Source organism: Stenella coeruleoalba (assembly GCF_951394435.1).
Source record: "Stenella coeruleoalba genome assembly, chromosome: 14".
In the NCBI taxonomy this organism is placed as follows: Eukaryota; Metazoa; Chordata; class Mammalia; order Artiodactyla; family Delphinidae; genus Stenella; species Stenella coeruleoalba.
In genome coordinates, this window is record NC_137160.1 from 59,519,337 (window position 1) to 59,543,722 (window position 24,386).

Sequence of the window (24,386 nt, forward strand, 5' to 3'; positions counted from 1 at the left end):
CCCAAACATGTATAAAGTGTTTTAGGATCTTTTTAAGCCACATGAAACATAATGTCCCAAATAAAAATATTTGACGACACTTGGAAAAAAAATTAAAGCGTGTGTAGAGAGGTGGGATTTCAGTGTAGAACCTTAATTATTAGTGCTGGCAAACGCCCCATTCATTTGTATAAGCAGACAGGCCCACAGGCCCTGCTGAATAAGCCGAAAGATACTACGGCCCCCAGAGTTTTTGCACTTTTCTACAAAACGGCAGCCGTAGCGGGTTTGGAGTGCTGAGGTCCTGTGAGACTAAGGCTTTCTTGCTCCTGGGCATCGTGGCCTGAGTCCCTCCTGACCCTGTGCTGCTTCTTTGAGGGTCCGGCAAGCAGAGCCTGGCTCTGGGGGGAGGCGCAGGGCGGGGTGGCCCCGGACACAGCTGCAGCTGCTCCGCCACAGGCGTTTGGGTGCTCCCTGAGCACACACCGGGCTCCACAGCTGCGGCCCCTCCCTCCGCCCAGAGCCTCAGGGCATCAAGGGGGAGAGGAATGGCAGCAGAACCTAGGCTCTGATCCAGAGGAGGAAAGTGGCGACGTCTGAGCTCAGGCCTGGGGGGGTGTGCCTTTCGCCTACTGCTTTCTCTCCGTGTACAACTCAGATTTTCACAACTGAAGACCTGCTTTCTACACATACTCATCCACCCTTCATTTTTCCCAGAATAATATGACTCAAGAAAGAGGTTATACTTTCAGATGAATTTTTAATTACCGTTATTAGGAAGTTTGTCATTAGGCCAGTGTCCATGGGGAGATTTTTAGCTCATGGAATGTGTTTTCCGGCAAAGATCCAGTTAGAAAATAAAATGCTACTTTGCAGAAACATCCTCTAAAATCTACCAGTTTTATCATTTTTAAAAGCGATGTTGTCACTCAGTCCTATGAAGTATCTGTGATTAATTCACATAGTATTCCTCAATTGCCATTTAGCCACAAACCCACTGCCTCTGAGGGCGCCTGTTGGGTGTTTCCCACGCGTGCATCCAAGTGCTTTGGAAGGGAGGGGGGGAAACAATGTAACACATCTGGTTTCCCAAACAACAGTCATGGAAAATCTTCCCGTGAGATGGAAAATTATGGAAAGTCACTCAGCTGGAACCTCCTGTTCAGTGTATTTTAACATCCTCTCTCTTTGCTGCCGCCTCCTTCCAACATTCACTTCTCAGCTCTTCTGCTTGGAATGGACCAGTGAGTCTCCACTTTGCATGGTGCGGGGCAGGGGCAGAGGCTGTGGATGGGCTAACAGGGCGGCTTCCAGATGGCAGATTCAGATCTGCCGTTACTGGACCCGTCTGCCCATGGCAGTCAAGTGCACGCGGACGGCCAGCCGTCCGTCCGAGGACACAAGATTAATGAGCTCCACCGCAACGACAGCTGGCTCGCCGGGAGTGCACGTTCCCGGGGAGGAGGTTTGTCCGCCCTGTTGCGGAGTGGGTACCAGCCAGGCAGCCCGGATGCAAGAGCCGAGCATGTGTCTCAAGGGAGGTGCCCCGCAGAGCTGCACTTTCTCAGAAACTCCCAAGAGAGCCTCCCAAGGTGATAAGCAGAGTGGGAAACGTGGCCTGACTTCTTTCCCAAGGATAACTTAGCAAGTAACAGAATTTCCCAGGCCTCGCTTGGTGTCATACTGAACATTCTTACAGTTAAACACAGTGGATGGCAACATTTATCATGTCAAATGAGGGGGAAAAAAATTACATGTACCGAGTTGACCTTGGAAATAGTTGATAAAAAACCACCAGATTGGAAAATGTTTGGCTCTGTGAACATTCCCCACTGACTGATGGTGCGGCAGGGACCCGACTGTCCTGGGAGCAGTGAGCACTTCCAGCTCGCCCAGCCTTCGAGGAAGGGCCCAGGCTGGGATGAGCTCCAAGACGCCCGCCACTGCATTAAGCTTCTGAGGCCAGAACTGCTATGGCTATGTATGCATTTCATACTTATTAGTAAGTCCTGAAATCAGGTTTTTAAACACAGGATGGTTAATAGGGCCAGAAGTATGACCTTGGGGTTCCAATAGCCAATCTTCCCAGAATTGGATTAATTAAAAGAGAAGTTACTTTTTCATTCAAGGCTGTGACCTAATACTCTCTTTTCTTTTTTTTTTTTTTTTTTTTTTTTTACATCTTTACTGGAGTATAATTGCTTTACAATGGTGTGTTAGTTTCTTCTTTATAACAAAGTGAATCAGTTATACATATACATATGTGTCCATGTCTCTTCCCTCTTGCGTCTCCCTCCCTCCCACCCACCCTATCCCACCCCTCTAGGTGGTCACAAAGCACCGAGCTGATCTCCCTGTGCTATGTGGCTGCTTCCCATTAACTATCTATTTTGTGTTTGGTAGTGTATATATGTCCATGCCACTCTCTCACTTCTTCCCAGCTTACCCTTCCCCCTCCCCGTGTCCTCTAGTATGTCAGCGTCTTTATTCCCGTCTTGCCCCTAGGTTCCTCATGACCATTTTCTTTTAGATTCCATATATATGTGTAAGCATACGGTACTTGTTTTTCTCTTTCTGACTTACTTCACTCTGTATGACAGACTTTAGGTCCATCCACCTCACCACAAATAACTCAATTTCGTTTTTTTATGGCTGAGTAATATCCCATTGTATATATGTGCCACATCTTCTTTATCCATTCATCTGTCGATGGACACTTAAGTTGCTTCCATGTCCTGGCTATTGTAAACAGTGCTGCAATGAACATTGTGGTACATGACTCTTTTTGAATTACGGTTTTCTCAGGGTATATGCCCAGTAGTGAGATTGCTGGGTCGTATGGTAGTTCCGTTTTTAGTTTTTTAAGGAACCTCCGTACTGTTCTCCATAGTGGCTGTATCAATTTACATTCCCACCAACAGTGCAAGAGCGTTCCCTTTTCTCCACACCCTCTCCACCGTTTATTGTTTGTAGATTTTTTGATGATGGCCATTCTGACCGGTGTGAGGTGATACCGCATGGTAGTTTTGATTTGCATTTCTCTAATGATTAGTGATGTTGAGCGTCCTTTCACGTGTTTGTTGGTAGTCTGTATATCTTTGGAGAAATGTCTATTTAGGTCTTCTGCCCATTTTTGGATTGGGTTGTTTGCTTCTTTGATATTGAGCTGCATGAGCTGCTTGTAAATTTTGGAGATTAATCCTTTGTCAGTTGCTTCATTTGCAAATATTTTATCCCGTTCTGGGGGTTGTCTTTTCGTCTTGCTTATGGTTTCCTTTGCTGTGCAAAAGCTTTTAAGTTTCATTAGGTCCCATTTGTTTTTGTTTTTATTTCCATTTCTCTAGGAGGTGGGTCAAAAAGGATCTTGCTGTGATTTATGTCCTAGAGTGTTCTGCCTATGTTTTCCTCTAAGAGTTTTATAGTGTCTGGCCTTACATTTAGGTCTTTAATCCATTTTGAGTTTATTTTTGTGTATGGTGTTAGGGAGTGTTCTAATTTCATTCTTTTACATGGAGCCGTCCAGTTTTCCCAGCACCACTTATTGAAGAGGCTGTCTTTTCTCCATTGTATATTCTTGCCTCCTTTATCAAAAATAAGGTGACCATATGTGCGTGGGTTTATCTCTGGGTTTTCTATCCTGTTCCATTGATCTATATTTCTGTTTTTGTGCCAGTACCATACTGTCTTGATTACTGTAGCTTTGGAGTATAGTCTGAAGTCGGGAGGCTGATTCCTCCAGCTCTGTTTTTTTTTCGTTCTCAAGATTGCTTTGGCTATTTGGGGTCTTTGTGTTTCCATACAAATTGTGAAATTTTTTGTTCCAGTTCTGTGAATAATGCCATTGGTAGTTTGATACGGATTGCACTGAATCTGTAGATTGCTTTGGGTAGTATAGTCATGATATATCTCTCCATCTGTTTGTATCATCTTTAATTTCTTTCATCAGTGTCTTATAGTTTTCTGCATACAGGTCTTTTGTCTCCTTAGGTAGGTTTATTCCTAGGTATTTTATTCCTTTTGTTGCAATGGTAAATGGGAGTGTTTCCTTAATTTCTCTTTCAGCTTTTTCATCATTAGTGTATAGCAATGCAAGAGATTTCTTTGCATTAATTTTGTATCATTCATTGATTAGCTCTATTAGTTTTCTGGTAGATTCTTTAGGATTCTCTATGTATAGTATCATGTCATCTGCAAACAGTGACAGCTTTACTTCTTCTTTTCCAATTTGGATTCCTTTTATTTCTTTTTCTTCTCTGATTGCTGTGGCTAAAACTTCCAAAACTATGTTGAATAATAGTGGTGAGAGTGGACAACCTTGTCTTGTTCCTGATCTTAGAGGAAATAGTTTCAGTTTTTCACCACTGAGAACGATGTTGGCTGTGGATTTGTCATATATGGCCTTTATTATGTTGAGGTAAGTTCCCTCTATGCCTACTTTCTGGAGAGTTTTTGTCATAAATCGGTGTTGAATTTTTGTCAAAAGCTTTTTCTGCATCTGTTGAGATGACCATATGGTTTTTCTCCTTCAGTTTGTTAATATGGTGTATCCCATTGATTGATTTGCGTATCCCTGCATTCCTGGGATAAACCCCACTTGATCATGGTGTATGATCCTTTTAATGTGCTGTTGGATTCTGTTTGCTAGTATCTTGTTGAGGATTTTTGCATCTGTGTTCATCAGTGATATTGGCCTGTAGTTTCCTTTCTTTGTGACATCTTTGTCTTGTTTTGGTATCAGGGTGATGGTGGCCTCGTAGAATGAGTTTGGGAGTGTTCCTTCCTCTGCTATATTTTGGAAGAGTTTGAGAAGGACAGGTGTTCTCTCTTCTCTAAATGTCTGATAGAATTCGCCTGTGAAGCCATCTGGTCCTGGGCTTTCGTTTGTTGGAAGAGTTTTAATCACAGTCTCAATTTCAGGGCTTGTGATTGGTCTGTTTGTATTTTCTATTTCTTCCTGGTTCAGTCTCAGAAGGTTGTGCTTTTCCAATGATTTGTCCATTTCTTCCAGATTATCCATTTTATTGGCATAGAGTTGCTTGTAGTAACCTCTCATGATCCTTTGTATTTCTGCACTGTCAGTTGTTACTTCTCCTTTTTCATTTCTAATTCTGTTGATTTGAGTCTTCTCCCTTTTTTTCTTGATGAGTCTGGCTAATGGTTTATCAGTTCTGTTTATCTTCTCAAAGAATGAGCTTTTGGTTTTATTGATCTTTGCTGTTGTTTCCTTCATTTCTTTTTCATTTATTTCTGATCTGGTAAAGCATCTAAGTGTAAATGTGAAGAACCTAAACTTCAGAGCATGATCTAATGCAATTATGTTTCATGTTCAAGTCTTCCTTCAACTGCCCCTGGTCACTGAGGAGGCTGACCAGGGATCCAGCCTGAGGACCGGGTAGAATCTGCTCCCCTGGACCTTTGCTAGTGACTCAGGACCCATTTTCAGTATAGGGCCTTTGGGGGCTGCCCTAGGTCAAAGCCAGCCTTTCCCCTGTAGACAGAATGCCTTTGGCTCCAGGACTTCCTGGACTTGGACTCACCTGGTGCCCAGCATCCCACTTGCTGGCAGCCCACCCTTTCTGCTCTGCCCAAGATGCAAAAACTTCCGGAAAGAGCACTTCTGCACATCAGACCTGTGATCTGCCCTGATTTAATTTTTGAAATAAGCAAGTGCTCCACTGGAGCCTAGGTAGCTTTTATCTTTCATTTGTGTATGCTGCACCAGATTTATTCTTCAGACTCTTCAACATTATAACCTTGCCTAGGAGACATGCAACTCTGTATGAAAGGAACCAGACCAGAGCTTAAGGTTAGGAAACACTTTATTCTTGCTGTGTATTCTGTTTGTTTGTTTCTATTACTGTGAAAATAGTATGTGCAGGACGTGGAGGGTCACAGTACCAAAGGGTACCCAAGGAAATACTCTCTTGGCCCCAGTTCCACTTCGCAGAGCTAACTGTGGCCGGCAGTTTGCGACGTATCTTTCAGAGAGTGGCAGGAGATCTAAATACGCTAAGAAGCTCATTGTTCCCATCTGGCCACTTGACTTTCATCAGACCTGCCCTTGTTTCTTTGAAGTCTTCGGTGACAGCTCTGGGTTTGTACGTTATTCAACCTACATCTATTTGTTCTCTCACACACCCACCTTTATTCCCCAGAGGCTCTTGGTGAAAATGATGGTGACCTGCAGGCACGGAGCCTGCACGGCCCAGACCACCTGGTGTATCCTCAGCCAGTGAACACAGGAGTTCTGTCCATAGATGAGTCCATCATCTCTGCAAACTTCCATCATAGATTATATTTTCACGGCCAGTCTTCAATGACTGGTTCTCTTTTATCTGTGGGGGATAAGGGTTTTAGAAAAGAATCTTAATCTGAATGTAACAATGAAGGTAGGAATGACAAATGGCTTATCTGTTAAAATGTTGCTGGATGTGTAACTGTATCCTTTCTGGCTAATCTCAGTAGAGGACTTGTCTTGGGGCTCCTGCTGGTGGAAGAGTTATTTTATTTTGAACCTGGAGGAGGCCCCTCTCTTTATATGTATCAAGTAGGAACTATGCATGCCTGTGTTGGGGGTCGGGGCAGCCACCACAGCATTCCAGAACTCTCTGCCCAAGTGAGTAGGAGGTGGAGGCCAGCACCTCTATTTTGTGACTGGCTTTTTGCGGGTCAGCCCATAGCAGCAGGTCAGTACCTCTGTTCCAACTTTAGATTAAACCCATCTCCAAGTTAATGGCTGTGATGCAGGCAAAGTAGTTGATGGCAGTTTAGCTCTTTCACAGAATTAGATGATGCACATCTTAGAAATCTTAGGCAAAAGTGATTCTCTAAAGTAGCTGGTATTGCCTCACCAATTGGTATGCTACCTTTCTATAAATTTCTTTTTCAGTTTCTATTAATATTTTCTTATGTCCTATAATTGGGTAGCAGTCCTATTGGCTGAAGCCCAACCTTGAACCTGTTATAAGCTTAAAACGTTATAGCACAGTCAAGCTCCTGATGCCAACTTTGGGATTCTTTTAAGCCTTCCCCAAGAGAGAGGAGCTTGGAAGGGCTGAAATGCCCTTAGAATGAGGAAAAGGAAATACTGGAACCATTTTATCCTGTTTCTTTGCAAGAAAACCAACCAGGTGGTCTTAAGGAGATCAAAAGGTTGGTCTTTTTAATTGACCACACTTACCAGATATATAAGTTAAAAGGTCGCAGAGCCTTGACCCTGGCACAGAAGGTTCAGAAAGCTCTGTATCCGAGACTTTCACCTGAAGACCTCGAAACGGACCAGAGTCTTGATTCCATTCTCGACTTGATTTGGGTCTTTTTACCAAAAACATAGCCCAGCAAAGGGCCACCACTGAGAGAAAAAGTGAGTGGAGTAGCTTCTAGGAATTCTTTCAGGATAGTTCACTATTATTATTTCTCCTGATGTGGGGGGATGGAATTTGCTTCACAGAGATTAGGCATCTTAAAAAAAAAAAGCCCGGATAGGGTATGATGCCAGAACTCACCTATGTTGGTGGGCTTGTCTGGCCTCAGGTGGCACAGGCCTGGATTGCACTCGAGCTCCACACTTCCTCATGGCCAGACAGGTCTCCAGTCACTGTGGTTCCTCCCCTGTAACGCAGGCACGTGACAGTGTGCACTCAGGATGTGAGATGCAAGCAAGGTTCTGTAGGTGAATGTGAATGACTAACACACCTTGGCCCATTAGAAACCATTAGCATTAGTTACCGTCATTGGGTTTTTGTGTGTGTAACAGGATTTGGAAGGATCATGCCCATCTATGGCTCATTCCCTTGGACGTCAGCCCTTGCCATTGTTCTCCAGTGGCAGAGCTAGGCTGGCTGCTTGCCAGGCCACACTGCTGCTCCCAGGTGACTATGGGAACAGGTACCAAATATCATCAATTCTCTGGGCTCTTGTTCCCTTTGGCCACCCTCACCCCGAAGCAATTTTGAGCTCATTCCATGATGATTAAATATAATATTGGTATAACAGGACATTATGTTGATTACTGTGACCCAAATGTGCATCAAAACATTAAGGCTTAATATTATTTAATCTGATATCTGCTAATGCCAAAAAGTACTTACTTCCAGAGGAAGCAAATTTTCAATCTGCAGAAGGACTGTCATGTGAACCCAGCTTTCAAGGAGCACAAAGTTCTGGTCCTAATGTTGTCACGGCTGTTTGTTATATGCCTAAGAAGCCCACAGCTGACCACACACAGGACTTGGGCTTCACAGGGAGTTATTGATAACATATAAGAATTTATTATGTGGTTTTCTGCTTTTTCTAAAGTGAAAATGAGATGACTACTCCAAAGAGTGGATCAAAATTATTAGTTATTTTATGCTTAAAACTGTTTGACTTGAAAAAAGTAATGATTTTTTTTTTAAATTTAAAATCCACAGATGAAGAAATCAAATCTATCATAAACCATATCTAATTTTTCAGCAAACAAATTCTGTACTTAGGGAGATGTGTATTTGTGAAAAGATTGTTGCAACACGTCTTGTCACTCACTTGCACTTCTATCATTTTTAAATACTTTTGGTGTAGAGTTGAAAGGAACTTCTGCATTTATTATCGATACAATTTCACACATTTTATGAGCATCTCGTTGAGAATAGAGGTAATTTACTTCTATTCAGATGGTTGGAAAGAACATGTAGGATTTTTAGAATGTTCTCTCTCTGCTGAGTTTTGCAAATGTTAACTGAATTGTCCTCTTAGTGCCTTTCATCTCAGAGCTAAAAGTGAAAACTGCTGTTCAAGGTGAGAAAAATCAAGGAGCAATAAATGCTAACAAACAGACCATTCCACTCAACCAAGTCTACTGTATCTAATATTAAAACTCTTCAGATAAACTATGGAGAAAACTATGGTGTTTTCAGTGATAAATCTCATGTTAAGGAATTTCTCTTTTCTAATTCAACTTTATTTAAATCCACACATATATGGGAAGTACCTCAAATTCTTCCCAAATGCAGTTAGCCATTTTTGTATACGTACATGTATGTTTCGTGCACTGACTAGATGCTTTTAGAAGCACAGCTGGCTCTCGAGCTGATGGAGGACAGAAGGCTGATGGGCATGCAGATCCAGGCTGGAGGTCCACTCCTCGCTGCCCCGGCACTGGAGGTTTACCATGTAGCGGATTCTCTGTCTTCCCATATTACAGACAACCTGCCTCCAGCAGGACTGAGAGAGCTTTTATTTCTCCTGCCTCATAAATATACCAAACAGGATTGCCCTGAGACCAGTCTGGGAGCTCGAGATAGGCTTTTAGTGTTTTCTGATGGGAAGAGATGGGCTCGTGTGGCTTTTATCATCCAGGTACCATAATTGATTCAGTGTGTATTAATTCACTTGGCCAAACCTTTCTGGAAAAATGCCCATGCTGAAGCATACTAAGAGAGCAATCACAGTTTTGAAATGTGTGTCCAAAGGGCTGGACAGGTTTTAGAAAATATAAAATCTTTTAAGTTAGGTATAAGTAGATTAGTAATAAAAATCCATTCTTCATTTATCAGACCTGTTTGCATGCTTCCCATGAGCTAAGCACTGTCTCCTCCCACAACTTACAGATCTGGGGGACAGGGGAGGAACAGGATAAACAAGTAGGTGCAGTGGTTCTTCCTGCCATTAGTGAGCAGGAGGGGTAGTGATTCTATCTCGGGGACCACGAGGAAGCCTTCACGAACAAGTTAACCGTTTACCTTTGGCTTTTTTTTATTTTAACATCTTTATTGGAGTATAATTGCTTTACAGTGGTGTGTTAGTTTCTGCTTTATAGCAAAGTGAATCAGCTATACATATGCATATATCCCCATATCTCCTCCCTCTTGCGTCTCCCTCCCACCCTCCCCCATCCCACCCCCCTAGGTGGTCACAAAGCACTGAGCTGATCTCCCTGTGCTATGTGGCTGCTTCCCACTAGCTATCTATTTTACATTTGGTAGTGTATATATGTCCATGCCACTCTCACTTCGTCCCAGCTTACCCTTCCTCCTCCCTGTGTCCTCCAGTCCATTCTCTACATCTGCGTCTTTATTCCTGTCCTATCCCTGGGTTATTCATAACAAAATTTTTTTTTAGATTCCATATGTATATATGTTAGCATACGGTATTTGTTTTTCTCTTTCTGACTTACTTCACTGTGTATGACAGACTCTGGGTCCATCCACCTCACTACAAATAACTCAGTTTCGTTTCTTTTTATGGCTGAGTAATATTCCATTGTATATATGTGCCACATCTTCTTTATCCATCCGTTGATGGACACTTAGGTTGTTTCCATCTCCAGGCTATTGTAAAGAGAGCTGCAATGAACATTGTGGTACATGACTCTTTTTGAATCATGGTTTTCTCAGGGTATATGCGCAGTAGTGGGATTGCTGGGTCGTATGGTAGTTCTATTTTTAGTTTTTTAAGGAACCTCCATACTGTTCTCCATAGTGGCTATGTCAATTTACATTCCCACCAACAGTGCAAGAGGGTTCCCTTTTCTCCACACTCTCTACCTTTGGCTTTAATTGTTAAACCTCAAAATTCACCCCCACCCCATGACTATGCTTGTCATATATTGTAATATATGATCTCTTAGTAACGTAACTACAAGTCTGAGTATGACCACCTATGTTGATGAGAGACACGAGCCCTTTATTAATTCCCTTCTGGTTCAACATCTGGCACTCAAATGACAGCATACATACGTGAGTGTAGGTATCTCGTTATTTCTGCTCCTCAACCAGAGCCGGGACATCTGAAGTCAAGCAGAGTGTCCTGGCAGCCCTGGCTTGGCTCCCCCTGGCCTCCCACAGCTTCCTCCCGTCTCTGATCCAGGTTCCTGTGGCGCTAGCATCCTAATGCAATGAGCCCTTGGCAGCGTCAGCCCCAGAGCCTGCAGGCGACCAGGCAACCTGGCTCTGCCACTAACTGCAGATTCCCTCCCACCCACCTTGGAGACAGTCCGGCCCCAGTGCCCTTTTGCTTGCCAGGCTCCTGTCCTCGCCCTTGTGAGATGGCAGAGCCGCCCGGTGTCCCCGCAGGTGGCAGAGAACCAGCCGCTGTTCTGCGCGCTCAAGGCACTGCTGGAGGAGCTGCGCGTGGAGCTGCGGGAGGACGAACGTGCACGGCGGCGGCTGCAACAACAATATGCCGGCGATAAGGCCTCCTGGGACGTGGAATGGGCCGCGCTCACATGCCGACTGGAGCAGGTACGGCCGCCAGGGCTCCGCTCCGACCGCGGGGAGGGTCCGGATCCCAGGGCCCTGCCATGGAAAGAAGGTGCGAGGAGAAAGCCAGGAGCAGCTGCCTCTGCCACCCTAGAAAGTCCCCGCCTTCCCACAGTGCTGTCTTTTCCCTACTATTACCTCTCCCAGATCTAGAACACTGCCCCAACCCAGCAGCATTTCAAAAGTAGCGTTTATTTTCCCATTCTGTGTAGAACAAGGTTGTCTCTTTTTATTATTATTAAATTTATTTAAAAGCAAAAAGCGTTCACCCATTCCCTGCCCTCTTCCCCTGGCAACCCCCAATCTGTCCCATGCATCTCTGAGCTTGGCTTCATTTATAATATTTATAGAGTCCACATATACCAGAAATCATACAGTATTTATCTTTGTCTAACTTATTTCACTTGGCATAATGCCTTTGGGGTCCATCCATGTTGCTGCAAATGGCATTATTTCATTCTTTTTCATGGTTGAGTAGTATTCCATTATACAAAAGTACCACATCTTCTTTATCTATTCATCTGTCGATGAACACTTACGTTATGCATTATTTCTCGGCTGTTGTAAATAGTGCTGCTATGAACATGGGGGATATCTTTTTGCATTAGCGTTTTCGTTTTCTTCAGGTAACAAGATACATGAAAACATGTTCTACGTTATTAATCATCAGGGAAATGCAAATCAAAACCACAATGAGCTGTCACCTCACACCTGCTGGAATGGTTCTTATCAGGAAAACTAGAAATATCAAGTGTTGGTGAAGAGGTGGCGAGAAGGGAGCAAGGCTGTCTTTAGTGCCACTGAAGCATGGCCAGGGTGAAAAACGTGACCAGAGTGCACTGACAGAATTCAGACAGGGGCAAAGAAAAAGCAGATTGTGGTTTAGTTACCTCTGAAAAAAGGAAATGAATGCTTTCCGTTAGATTTCTCCCAATACCAGAAAAAGCTTGTAGACCTACCTCCACTATGTAAGCCCTGGAAGTCTGATCAATTTCGGTGTCCTTATTTACATGGAAGGAGCCCGAGGCCCAGAGAAAGCGTGTCGCCTCAGATCACAGAGCCTTTAGTGCAACTGGAGCTGAGAGCAGGTTACTGCCTCCACCGCCCACAAGAGAGCAGAGCCTCTCGGAGTTTGAGACCCCAGCCCTGGTCGTTAAGATCGGGCTGAGCCAGGAACGCTGTTTTCTAAGTGCTTTCTCCCTGGAAGTCTTTGAAAGCGGTGTCACTTCCCATGTAGGGTCTGCTCGCTCAGATTGCTTCTCCAGGTTTCTTCCAGCCCCTTGATCACGATAAGGGAGGAAAGGTCTGCACGTCTTTGATAATCTATTTTCTAGGCCCTGTTTTGAGGCAAACCATAAAGTAATCAAAACTTTATATGAATTGGCTCAGTCATGAAAGAAAAAACTTGCCTGGAAAGAAGACATCTCCTAAATGGCCTTGATAAAAGATTAAAGGGCCTGTCCTGTCAAAAGAAGACAGCTCCTGTGGTACCCACAAGTTCACGGGCACTGCTGCCTGGTCCAAGGGAGCAGAAGTGTCCGGCTCACATCCCTGGGGGGAGCACAGGCGAAGCAGCAAAGCATAGCTGGACCAAAGCACCAGGCCAGGCTGGGCAAGGGGTGCAGCCGCTAACCCAGTTATGACTCCTGCCTACTGCTGGGTAGGAGGTTCTTACTAGATTTTCTGTTTATCTTAGTTCACAGCCTGAAGAGCTGGCAGTGGATATGAAATGAGTAAGGACGTTCTGATGAGCTGCCTTTAAACTTACTTGAAACTATGTTTATAGTGGAAAAATCTAAATATTTTCAGAGATGTAAGCGTAGCTAAAAAGAGGAGGCATAATCTTTGATGTGAGCCAGTTTCTCAGACATTTGGAGCCCGGGGAATGATGGATGTGGGCTGATGCTAGTTCACTCATCTTTATCCTTTTCTACTTAAATGCACAACAGTTGAATTCTACCGAAAGTGAAGTATTTTCCCTCAGTGGAGGCCATCTTGTGTCAGTTCCCAAACCTGCGATTCCTTCAGTTGACTCCTAGGTCAGACCTTGCTCTAACTGCCAGGATCCCCCAACAAATAAGACAGATCTTGAAAGGCTTCTCAGTGCAGTGGGAGACCAGACAAGGGCCACAGTTAGTACTAGTGTGGCAAGTGCCCCGCCAGGCCTGTACACAGGCTCTCAGGGATGGGGGGGCATGCAGGGCACACACCTCGGCTTGAGGGTTCAGGGAAGGGTTGTTTGTGAAAGCCCTGCTTATAATGAATCTCGGAGGATGAACAGGAGTGGGCACATGGAAAAGGAGAGAAACAGTCTTTGGACAAAAAAGGGACATCATGAAGAAAGGAGCATGGCACACCGGAGGAGCTGCACCTTGTCACATACGAGTGGGAAGCAGAACAGCCGAAGAACTGAAACATTAATCCTGATTTTATCATGCGAGTAAAGCATTTTGACTTGCGTTTTTAAGAAGTAATTCTGGTATCGAGGTAGGGAATGGATTAGAAACCATTAGAATTGAATGGATTAACATGGGTCCATGGGTAGACTTTGGGGATCTGCTGAACTAGAATAGGCAAAAGGATTCATCTTTATGTTCATGAATCTTTCACTAAAATTTATCACATTCACCAACAACAGTACACCCCCAATTCCCTCCTCCTGTCCTCTGTGCTGTTGTCAGTTTACTTCTACACATTCTGTAAAGACAAAACACAATGCAACTATTTTTACTTCACTCAGTAGTATTCTAAAGCAGTTAAAAACAGGAGGAAATGAGTTATATTTGTATTTAGGTCATTTCCAGTGTTCATTTTTTGTGCAGGTCAAAGTGTTTGTTGATATCATATTCCTTGTGCCTGAAAATTTCCTCTATCATTTCTTGAAATGTAAGCCTGCTTTAAAGTTTTCATTTGTTGAAAAAGCATTTTTCTTCCATCATTTTTGAAAGATGCTGTTGCTAAGTATAGAATTCTGTTGAGGTTGACATTTTCCCCCTCCAGCCCTTTCAAGATGTCACTCCATTTTCCCCCCTGACTTACATACTTTCTGAGGACAGGTCTGCTGTCATTCTCGTCTGCGCACCTCCATTTGTGGTTTATTTTTTTTCTCTGTCTGCCTCCAAGGTTTCCTCTTTGGTTTTCAGCAGTTTGCATGTGATGTCTAGATGGGAGTTCTTTTGCTTGTTAGTTTTTGGTCTTTAATCTCCTGGGTGTTATTATAGACTGCCAGGTTACATCCCTCTCCCATCACCAGGTTCCACATGGGGGCTAAGGATGTAGGGACAGACACGTGCCTGCCTGCAAGGAGTTGTACAGCAGGACAGGCAAGAGATGTGGTGACTCACAGTTGGGAAGGGAGAGTAAGAAGCAGACTCTGGGAAGCTGGGTGGATTCACTGCTTCACCTTCTGTGTGACTCTGTCAGATTTTTTTTTTTTAACGTCTTTATTGGAGTATAATTACTTTACAATGTTGTTTCTGCTGTACAACAAAGTGAATCAGCTATATGTATACGTATATCCCCATATCCCCTCCCTCTTGTGTCTCCCTCCCACCCCCTAGATGGTCAGAAAGCACTGAGCTGGAGATCCCTGTGCTATGCAGCTGCTTCCCACTAGCTAGCTATTTTGCATTTGGTAGTGTATATATGTCAATGCTACTTTCTCACTTCATCCCAGCTTACCCTTCCCCCTCCCTGTGTCCTCAAGTCCATTCTCTGCGTCTGCATCTTTATTCCTGTCCTGCCTCTATGTTCATCAGAACCACTTTTTTTTTTTTTTTTAAAGATTCCATATATATGTGTTAGCATACGGTATTTGTTTTTCTCTTTCTGACTTACTTCACTCTGTATGTATGACAGACTCTGGGTCCATCCACCTCACTACAAATAGTTCAATTTCGTTTCTTTTTATGGCTAATATTCCATTGTATATATGTGCCACATCTTCTTTATCCATTCATCTGTCGATGGACACTTAGGTTGCTTCCATGTCCTGGCTATTGTAAATAGTGCTGCAATGAACATTGTGGTACACGCTTTTTTTTGTGGGGGGGGGGCGGTACGCGGGCCTCTCACTGTTGTGGCCTCTCCCGTTGCGGAGCACAGGCTGCAGACGCGCAGGCTCAGTGGCCATGGCTCACAGGCCCAGCCGCTCCGCTGCGCGTGGGATCCTCCCGGACCGGGGCACGAACCTGTGTCCCCTGCATCGGCAGGCGGACTCCCAACCACTGCGCCACCAGGGAAGCCCCCACGCTTCTTTTTAAATTATGGTTTTTTCAGGGTATATGCCCAGTAGTGGGATTGCTGGGTCATATGGTAGTTCTAATTTTAGTTTTTTAAGGAACCTGGATACTGTTCTCCATAGTGGCTGTATCAATTTACACTCCCACCAACAGTACAAGAGGGTTCCCTTTTCTCCACACCCATTCCAGCATTTACTGTTTGTAGATTTTTTGATGATGGCCATTCTGACTGGTGTGAGGTGATACCTCACTGTAGTTTTGATTTGCATTTCTCTAATGATTAGTGATGTTGAGCATCCTTTCACGTGTTTGTTGGCAATCTGTATATCTTCTTTGGAGAAATGTCTATTTAGGTCTTCTACCCATTTTGGGACTGGGTTGTTTGTTTTTTTGATACTGAGCTGCATTAGCTGCTTGTATATTTTGGAGATTAATCCTTTGTCAGTTGCTCTGTTTACACATTTTCTCCCATGTCAGATGTTTTTAATTATGACTTTAAAGATGAAAAGTGCTTCCTCCATAAGATTGGTTAGATCTTGGTTTAAACATGTTTCCAGGGATAATACATGAACGTGCTGAGATTTTCTTCACCTACTAACGCGAGACTGTCAGGGACTAAGTTCCTAAGTCTGTTCTCCTTGACAGCTGGAAGCGAAGACGGAGAAAAGCTTGGGAGACCTGGGCTCCTCTGCTGACAGCAAAGGGGTGTTCACGAAGGAGAGGGAGGCACAGCAGAAGCTCCTGGCTGACAGTCATGGGCTGGTCATGGACCTGCGATGGCAGATCCACCACAGCGAGAAGAACTGGAACCGAGAGAAGGTAGAGCTTCTCGACCGCCTGGACCGGGAGCGGCAGGAGTGGGGGCGGCAGGAGAAGGAGCTCCTGTGGAGAATCGAACAGGTGAGGATGCCCCAGGGGAGGAGGCGGAGACGCCTGACCTGGAAATCAGAGCACTCAGAAGGGGAAAATCAGACAACTCGGAGGTCTCTGCTGCATCAGGCTGATGTAGGGGCTTCCAGAGGAAGAGGAAGAAATCCTAGGAGTTCTGGTGTTGGAGACCTAGGCTCAGCCCTCCCATGACACAGACCTTTTCATCGGAAAGTCTGTGGGTAACTTCCCTGTGTGTGTACGGTTGGGGGGTAACTTTTTAAAGGTGTTTAAAGACTAAACTTGAAAGATGAGATTATTTCAGGCCTTAGGAAGTGATTTCTACCAAAAAGCAAACTAGCTTTTAAGTCTGCCACTAAAGATGTGGTCATGGTGACTGCTCCAGCTTGAATGGAATTGTTGTCCGTTAGTAAAGAAACTGCTGAAGTCAGCAGGAAGTCAGGCTGTTTGCACCTGCTGTGGATCTAGTGGAGCTGTGATTAGACAGGACACAGTTGGGGAAGTGACTGATCGTTCATCATCTTCAGCTAAACAAACACTGAAAAATGTAGATGAGTTCTGTGGGAAAGGGGGAGTTGTTGTTCTAGAGATAATCACTCCCTGCCTTGCGTCAGCCTTAGGACAGTTTGTGTAGCTGCAGTCCTGCCTGAGTAGGGCACAAATTAAATTTTCACATGAAACTGATGAAGGACTGGGATTCTACCCTGGCTGGATTTTTACATAGCATGCACTGTAGTTCAGCCTGTCACACTTATAAATTCAGGAGGCCTCAAGGAAATGTATTAATCAATAAACTGAATGCAGGAAAAATAACTTCATTATTCTAAATATCCATGCTGCCTTTTGGAAAATGTGCTGTATTATCCCTAGACATGGGACCTGTGTTCTGCAGGTGCAGTGGCAAAGGTCCGTTTCTGCTCACTGCTGAGATGGGAGGGGGCGAGGGAGAGAGAACTGAAAAGGACCAGGAATCTTTGGCTCTGAAACCTCTGAGCAGAAGTGCACTGCAGATAAAGAGGCCCGACATCCTTCCTGGGTTTGGTTACTCACACAGCTGAGTCACCAGACTGGTAGATGATATGGCTCATTTCAAAATTCCCCAAATTCTAGCGAAGGAAAGTTGGCCACTTCCTGTTCGGCCTAGAAATGTGGCACCTGAGAAGAATCTTCTGTCTTAAATCCCCTGTGTGCCTGTGCTCTATGCAGAGGATCAGCTGTCGGGTGGGAATCGTAGGGGCAGATGCAGCACATACCCTTACAAAGTGGTCACGGATTCATCCGTTGTTCGTTAACCAGTATCCTGGCTCCTCCAGGTACCTCGTTATCAGGGAGGGTCCCTCCTGGCCATCCCTCCAGGACCGTACACACTGTCCCTCCCGCACCCCAGCAAGGCCATCGTCATCACCCCTTTGCCCGTGAGCTGTAGGCTTGTTGGTCTCATCATGGCTTCATTTTGGAAGTCACACGTTGGATGTAAGTTAAGCAAGTCTTTTAAGGGCTTCATTTTACCTTGAGAAATGAGGAATTTCTAGTAAAGGAAAAATTAGTAAGACATCCCGTGACATTTAATGTTCGAAGAGTTAATGCCCTAGGGATGAACAGCCACCCCATTTTAAGACTATCTTTGGAAAGATGAGTGGGCAGGGGCTGAACTCCACTTCCAGACTGTCACTACTGCCATGGCCCTACCACAATGACAGCCTCAGAACCTCAGTCATCAAGGTTAACATCTTTGAGCAAAATGGACTCAAGACACGTGGGTTCTGGGGCGTTCATTCATCTGTTCCTGAAATCTGTGTGGTGGATCCCGCAGGCTTTGTACAATGATTTCATTGCTGTTTTTAGAAGAGGGTTTGTTGATGCTTCAGATATGCAATTGTGGCTTTCAAAAATAAATCCAGCCTTCCCCCCCACAAATAATTGACATTTAAAAAATCACAGTACCCAATCCTGAAAATGAGGAAAAGCAGGTATTCTCTGTAAAAGAGGAAATTGGCTGAAGTGTAGTGTGTGTAGATTTTTTTAATCAGTTATTGAGTTGTTTATTCATTTAACTTTTAGCTGCACATTCCGTAGATGTGCAGACATCTACAACAAGACACGTAGACAAACATTCTTCATAACATATGCCCCTCGATATCTGTGCGGTGGGCCGTGTAACCTTGTCTGTGATGACCTAATACAGATGGCGAAAGAAGTAACACTAAATCCATTTTCCACTTTGAGAACACATGCTTCGTACTTGCCCGGTGGTGTTGAATTCCTACATAATTTCTGTGCCATGTGAGGCATCTGATATGACGAATGACTGTGGGAATGTGGTTAAGGTCATGTAACACACACCATCTTATCAGCATCTGTCTCAACCCGGATCTGATGCGTGAGAGTTAACTTTCCTGGAGTTACACTACTTTCTCCTCCGAATTGTTCAGTCTGTTAGCCTGCAGAGGCCTGAGGAGTTGGCTGTGGTAAAGAACTAAATGAAAGCTCCCAGGTCATTCTTCTTCCAGTGACTTCCTTAAATCAGTTACCTCTGCAGCATGAAAGGCTGTTCTTTTAAAACCTGTGTACAAAGTAACCTTTCTTCTTGTGAGCAATTCAGGTAAAGTGACATTCTCAAGGGTTTACTGTTGCCTGCAAACCTTGTAAATTTGGTGTTTGCTTTGTAAGTTGTTCTACTGCAGGACTCTAAGTACAGTAGGTGCTGATGCCTGGTTTGAAATGACTCTCCTAGGAAACCCTATCCTTGTAGGGACCATTTATTCTATGACAGCACTGCAGAGGCATCTTGGCCGCAGAAACCTCCCGCTGAAACCACTCCAGCTCATTTTTAGGGAACCTAACTAACACTTACAGCTTTAGCGCACATTGCTCCTGGCTGCCCAGGTTTATTTTTGAAGCCCCACTTTGCTGAGTGAGAATGTGCTGGATCATAGCTCTCCCCTGTAGTCACTCTCCCCGCTCTTCACACACACCCTCCGTGCACATTTACAGCTTCAGATGGGATTCTCGCATTTTAATTCTGTGCCCGAAATAGCTTGGAGATGATCATATGTTGAAACTAAATTACACTGACATGCATTAGATGAACATAATAAGAAACTTTCCTTTTCATTTTTTTAAAAAAGAAAGCATTTAGCATCTTTGAGAGCTATGTCACTGGGGAGGGGGTAGAGAGCAGAGGGGGCTGAGCTGAAAGCCCCGGTGACTTGCTTGTTCCCTAATTCAACTGGGATTCTGCCTCAAACTCTAACATTTAAGCTGCAGCTGCTTGAATCGCCATCTTTCTCCTAAAATGAAGATAATACCCTGAGGCTGGTTCCACCACCTCAGAAATTGCTAGAAATGAGTAAAAGTCCCCATGACTCCTCATGGCTTTGTTCCCTATGACACACAGGCCACACTTATCCAGCTTGCTGATGAAGGCTTGAGTTAGGACAGGAGGTGTAGTTTGTGAAAGATGCCTTGTTAAAGGGTAAATAAATGTGCTTCCAAGGGAGGGTCAAAGCCTCTGGGCACCGTCTCAGCACCACTTCTGCCGCCCCTGCCCTTGAGTTCAAGTCCAAAGAGCAGCCAGGGCGTGGAGTGTGTGAGCCGACCTGTCAAAGGTGCTTTCTGCCTGTTTTGGAGTGGAGCTCGGGAGGGTCCAGGGCAGCCCCTCAGGGCTCCTCCATGGAGAGGGCACTGCAGGCACGCGTGTCTCTGCCTGTCCCTGTGGTTCCACGCGGCTCCTCCTGAAGGGCCCCCTGCTGTGAGGACATGAGGCGTTCGTTTATCAGTGCACCCAGGCCCAAGGAATCACGCAGGCCTCAAGGGGGGTCGGTGGTGGTCCTGCTGACGAACAGCGAGCTTTACGCTGGGCCCGGCCTGCAGCCCTCCCACAGCCCCAGAGAGAGGGGCACCCCTGTTACAGGTAGGGACACTGAGCTGAGATGACCAGCCACACACACTGGTTGCAGGTCTCCTGAGGTTTCCCTGCTGCTGCTGCTGCTTGCATTTACCAAGTCAGAGAAAAGTATGACTCCAAACTACGTGGCTCATGTTTTTGTTTCTTTTTCTAGTCATACCAGATCTTTAATTACCTCTGTAGCTAAATTTTAATCCTCTCAAGCCAAGTGTCAGATGTTTTCGACACCCAATGGTTGTAACCCTGGTGATCACTCGGGATTTATGTAGGACCCATTTCAAATAATTTGGAGACCATGCTCTGTTGTTATTCAGAAACTCTGCTAGTTAGGAAAATCGAATTCACCCTCAGAAGTTTGCTATCACTGGATGGCTTTCCACTGAGTGTGCCTCACGTTCTGAAGGTAATTACCGAAAGGGAGTTCTAAATGTGTCGTTTGGTAATGTTAGATTAAAAAAATCCAAGTGTAATTTCCTGTGAGCACAGTACTCAGTTACATGCAATAACATATTCTCATCAGAAGGAGCTGGCTTGCGTGTGGTTAATGCAGATTTTTCTAGTCCATATAAAATTGTGATTTTTCTTTTCAAAAAGCATTTGTGATGTGTTATTTTTGAAATTAAGGTCAGAACTTTAAGAACGTAGACTTCTCACCATCTTTCAGATAGACCATATGTTAATTCCAAATTGTGGAGAAACCACGACCTTAGGGAGCAACAGACAGAAAAATGAGGCTGACTGTTTTCATTTTTAAAACCCTCAAGTTGCAGAAAGTGAACAGTCCCCGGAGAGGTGGCAGTTTCCTCTGTGATCAAAAGGAAGGCGATGTCCACCCCTGTGCCCACACGGGGAGCCCCTGGGCACCGCACCCCACGGGGACGTGGCCCTGCATGGACACTGACTCCAGCACGTTTGAGGACCAGCCGCTGTCCAAGCTGAAGGAATCGGACAGGTGCTCGGCCCGGGAGAACCTCTACCTGGATGCCCTGTCCTTGGACGACGAGCCAGAGGAGCCTCCAGACCGCAAGCCCGAGAGGGAGTTCAGGAACTGCTTCCCCGAGGTCAGCCTGGGTTTGGGGTCTAGTTACCTGCGGCAGGACCGAGGGCAGGGGCTTGGGAAGCCGCCCGAGTGGCTGGCAGGCCCCTGGTTTTGCATATCACAGCCTCTGGGGTCAGTAAAAAACGAACGCTTCATGATGCAGGAGCTTTGCTTGGTGGTCCTGACCCCAGGCTCCCTGCTTCACTTAGCTGCTTGTCTCAGGCTCAGAAATTCAGGGCTTGGGTCCTGTGTGAATGGGAGTCTCAGGAATGGGAGTGTCCAATGAAACACAAGAGGAAATATTGGGGTGACCAAAAAGTTCGATCAGTTTTAAGTAAAAATAGAAGACATTTTTCATTTTCAGCAAGAATTTTATTTAACGACGTATTCATTAACCAAACGAACTTTCTGGCAAACCCAATAGATCATCCTGGGAAGTGTAGAGCCGCAAGTTTTCTTAAAGTCATAGTACGGCCTTCTGATTCCAGAAAACATTAATAACAGGAAAAAATCTGCTTTAAAGAAAGTAACAAATGTCACTAACCAATGACATACAGTAAATACCTTATCTGTGCAAAGGGAAAAAAATCCAACGCTAGAAACCTATGTAATTAGATCAGCAAATAGAAGAGCTTAGCTCTGTGCAGAAATCTCCGCGGCACAGCACTGGGTTTTTTTGGTTATGACTTTCTAAAAACTGGGATTTAAAGATTGATTTTAGGAATCATACCTGTGAGCCAATCTCACAGTGGCTGCACCTGTCATTTGACACGCTCAGCAGACGGGGTACCCGTCAGGCAGGGATGTTGAAGTGGGGGATCACCCTCAGTCACAGGTCGGCGAGGTCAAGTGCCTTCTCCTCAGCACCTGTACCCAGCAGAGGTGACAGCGCCAGCATGCCACCCCGGGGACCTAGTGGCATCGTCTCCTATGCCATCTTCAAAGCAGTGGCCAGATCCCACGGGAGGGCTCCCTGGGGGACGCTCAGGTGGTTTGCTGTGCCAGGACTCAGTCGCAGTACCTCCAGGGCTCACTGGGCCTCGCTCCCCTCAGGACTGGTCCGCACGGGGGTGTCCTCAGGAGGACCGTGTGTGCATGTTCTCTTCTTTAGCAGAGGTCACTTACCTTCCCTGATTCCCAAGGGCGATATCTAAAACAAAGAGCCCTCTACGGATGTCACACCGACTTTTTTGCATTTTTTATTGCAGTACAGTTGGTGTGCAATGTAAGCTGCAGGTGTACAACAGTGATTCACAATTTTTAAAGGTTATGCTCCCGTTAGTTATTATAAAATATTGGCAGTATTCCCTGTGCTGTACAATACATCCTTGTAGCTTATTTATTTTATACGTAGTAGTCTATACCTCTCACACCGACTTCTATAGACAGGCTGAGGCCAAGAGACGTCTCTCCCCTAACTTGCTCTCACCCTTGTCTTCCCTTCCTTCTTCTCCTCCATCTCCTCCTCCCCGTTCTCCCTCTCCTCTCTTGTGTTTGTTCTCTCTCTCTCTCACACACACACACACACACACACACACACACTCACACACTCACACACTCACACACATTCAGTCATTAACGAGGCAGCTTTGAAGCTCACGTGCTTAGTGATGCCCTTTGAGGAGCACGGGAGAGCCACTTTGTGACAATGTTTATAGACAATTTTTCTCCTTCACGTGGGCCCTCCCTGGACGCAGAGGCTCTAACCCCTCATCACCCCTGGATTCTGGTGTCATTATTGTACTTCAAAGGGCTGAGAGGCAGAGGCACTCTTGGCCCAAACTTGGCTCCCATGTACGTTTTAAATGGTATTGTCCTAAGAAAAAAACAAATCACTTAGCACCCTGAAGGCCAGCCAATGTTAACCAATTCAGATAAACTTCCTTCTTCTTTATAGGAAGAAGAAAATCACAAGGGAAATCTTCAAAGGTAAGTAAGATTGATGAAATGATAGTAGACTACTGCAGTAAAAACCTCCTGGTCTTGGGCTTCCCTGGTGGCACAGTGGTTAGGAATCTGCCTGCCAATGCGGGGGACACGGGTTTGAGCCCTGGTCCGGGAAGATCCCACATGCCGTGGAGCAACTAAGCCTGTGCGCCACAACTACTGAGCCTGTGCTCTAGAGCCCTCGAGCCACAACTACTGAGCCCGTGCTCTGCAACAAGAGAAGCCACTGAAATGAGAAGCCCCTGCTCACTGAAACTAGAGAAAGCCCGCACGCAGCAACAAAGACCCAATGCAACGAAAAATTTAGAAAAACCTCCTGGTCTTAAAATTCTATCTTGTCACTGCAGTGTACTGTGACACTCTTCAAAAATGACTTAGAGTAAAACTTCTGGATAAGTAGTTGCTTTATTATTAATTTCATAAATACGGCATCTTAAATTATTAGCAACAAAAAGGCCAGTGCTATGCTGCGTTCACGTGTGTGTCAGCGTCACAGTAAGAGCTGTGTGATTAGAGTTGTGTATATAAGGAGATGATTGTGTTAAATGGTTTTTGAAAAGTCCATGGAAACCCTTTCTTCTAATTTAATCTGATTCTAGTAACCCATACATGTATGGCGGGACATGTCTGAAAAGGCACATATAAGCAAATTTGTTTAAATTGAGTAGAGAGAGAAGGGGAGGACTGAGCCTGTGGGTGGGTCTGGGCAGGGCCAGAGGGGATTTCTGTTTGAAACGGTGTTGAAATCACTCGCCAGCCTGATCACACCTTCCACTGCCCCTCCTCTCCTCCACATCTTCTGTTGGCCTTGGGAGACTGTTAGTGCTTTAAGCCAATAGAGGATGAGGTCCATGGGCGGAGAAGGCTTCAGGTCACCGTTGCTTTGTGGTGGCGTCTCTCCCTCCCCGCCGCTCCAGTTTCTCGTTTGGATTGGGACTGTGGTGTGTTCACGTCTGTGGGATGCGCGCCTGCTCTAATGCCGGGAACTCGGGAAGCTCCCGCAGCTTCGACATTGAAGGTGCCCATCAAGTACGTGGAGAGGCCAGGCCACAGCCAGGCTCCCCTTCATCCTGTGGAGCATCCACGCACTGAACTAGAATACTGCAGAGCAGGGTTAGAGCTTAGCTCTGACTGCCCCGGAGCCCCAC

General features: G+C 45.3%; 1 protein-coding gene and 1 long non-coding RNA gene across 5 annotated transcripts in view; one reads left to right on the forward strand and one right to left on the reverse strand.

Annotated features, from left to right (window-relative positions):
- Nucleotides 1–24,386, forward strand: part of MTCL1 (microtubule crosslinking factor 1) — a 123,285-nt gene that overhangs the window by 91,541 nt on the left and 7,358 nt on the right. For all 4 annotated transcript variants that reach the window (XM_079943371.1, XM_079943370.1, XM_079943372.1 and 1 more), the window contains 4 exons: nucleotides 11,031–11,198; nucleotides 16,103–16,357; nucleotides 21,017–21,313; nucleotides 23,189–23,220. In XM_079943371.1, coding sequence (XP_079799497.1) covers nucleotides 11,031–11,198; nucleotides 16,103–16,357; nucleotides 21,017–21,313; nucleotides 23,189–23,220 — 752 coding nt within the window. The remainder of the gene's footprint in view (nucleotides 1–11,030; nucleotides 11,199–16,102; nucleotides 16,358–21,016; nucleotides 21,314–23,188; nucleotides 23,221–24,386) is intronic.
- Nucleotides 11,118–24,386, reverse strand: part of LOC307197466 — a 61,847-nt gene continuing 48,578 nt past the window's right edge. Inside the window, exon 3 of the long non-coding RNA XR_013831415.1 lies at nucleotides 11,118–11,252. This is a non-coding gene — a long non-coding RNA (uncharacterized lncRNA). The remainder of the gene's footprint in view (nucleotides 11,253–24,386) is intronic.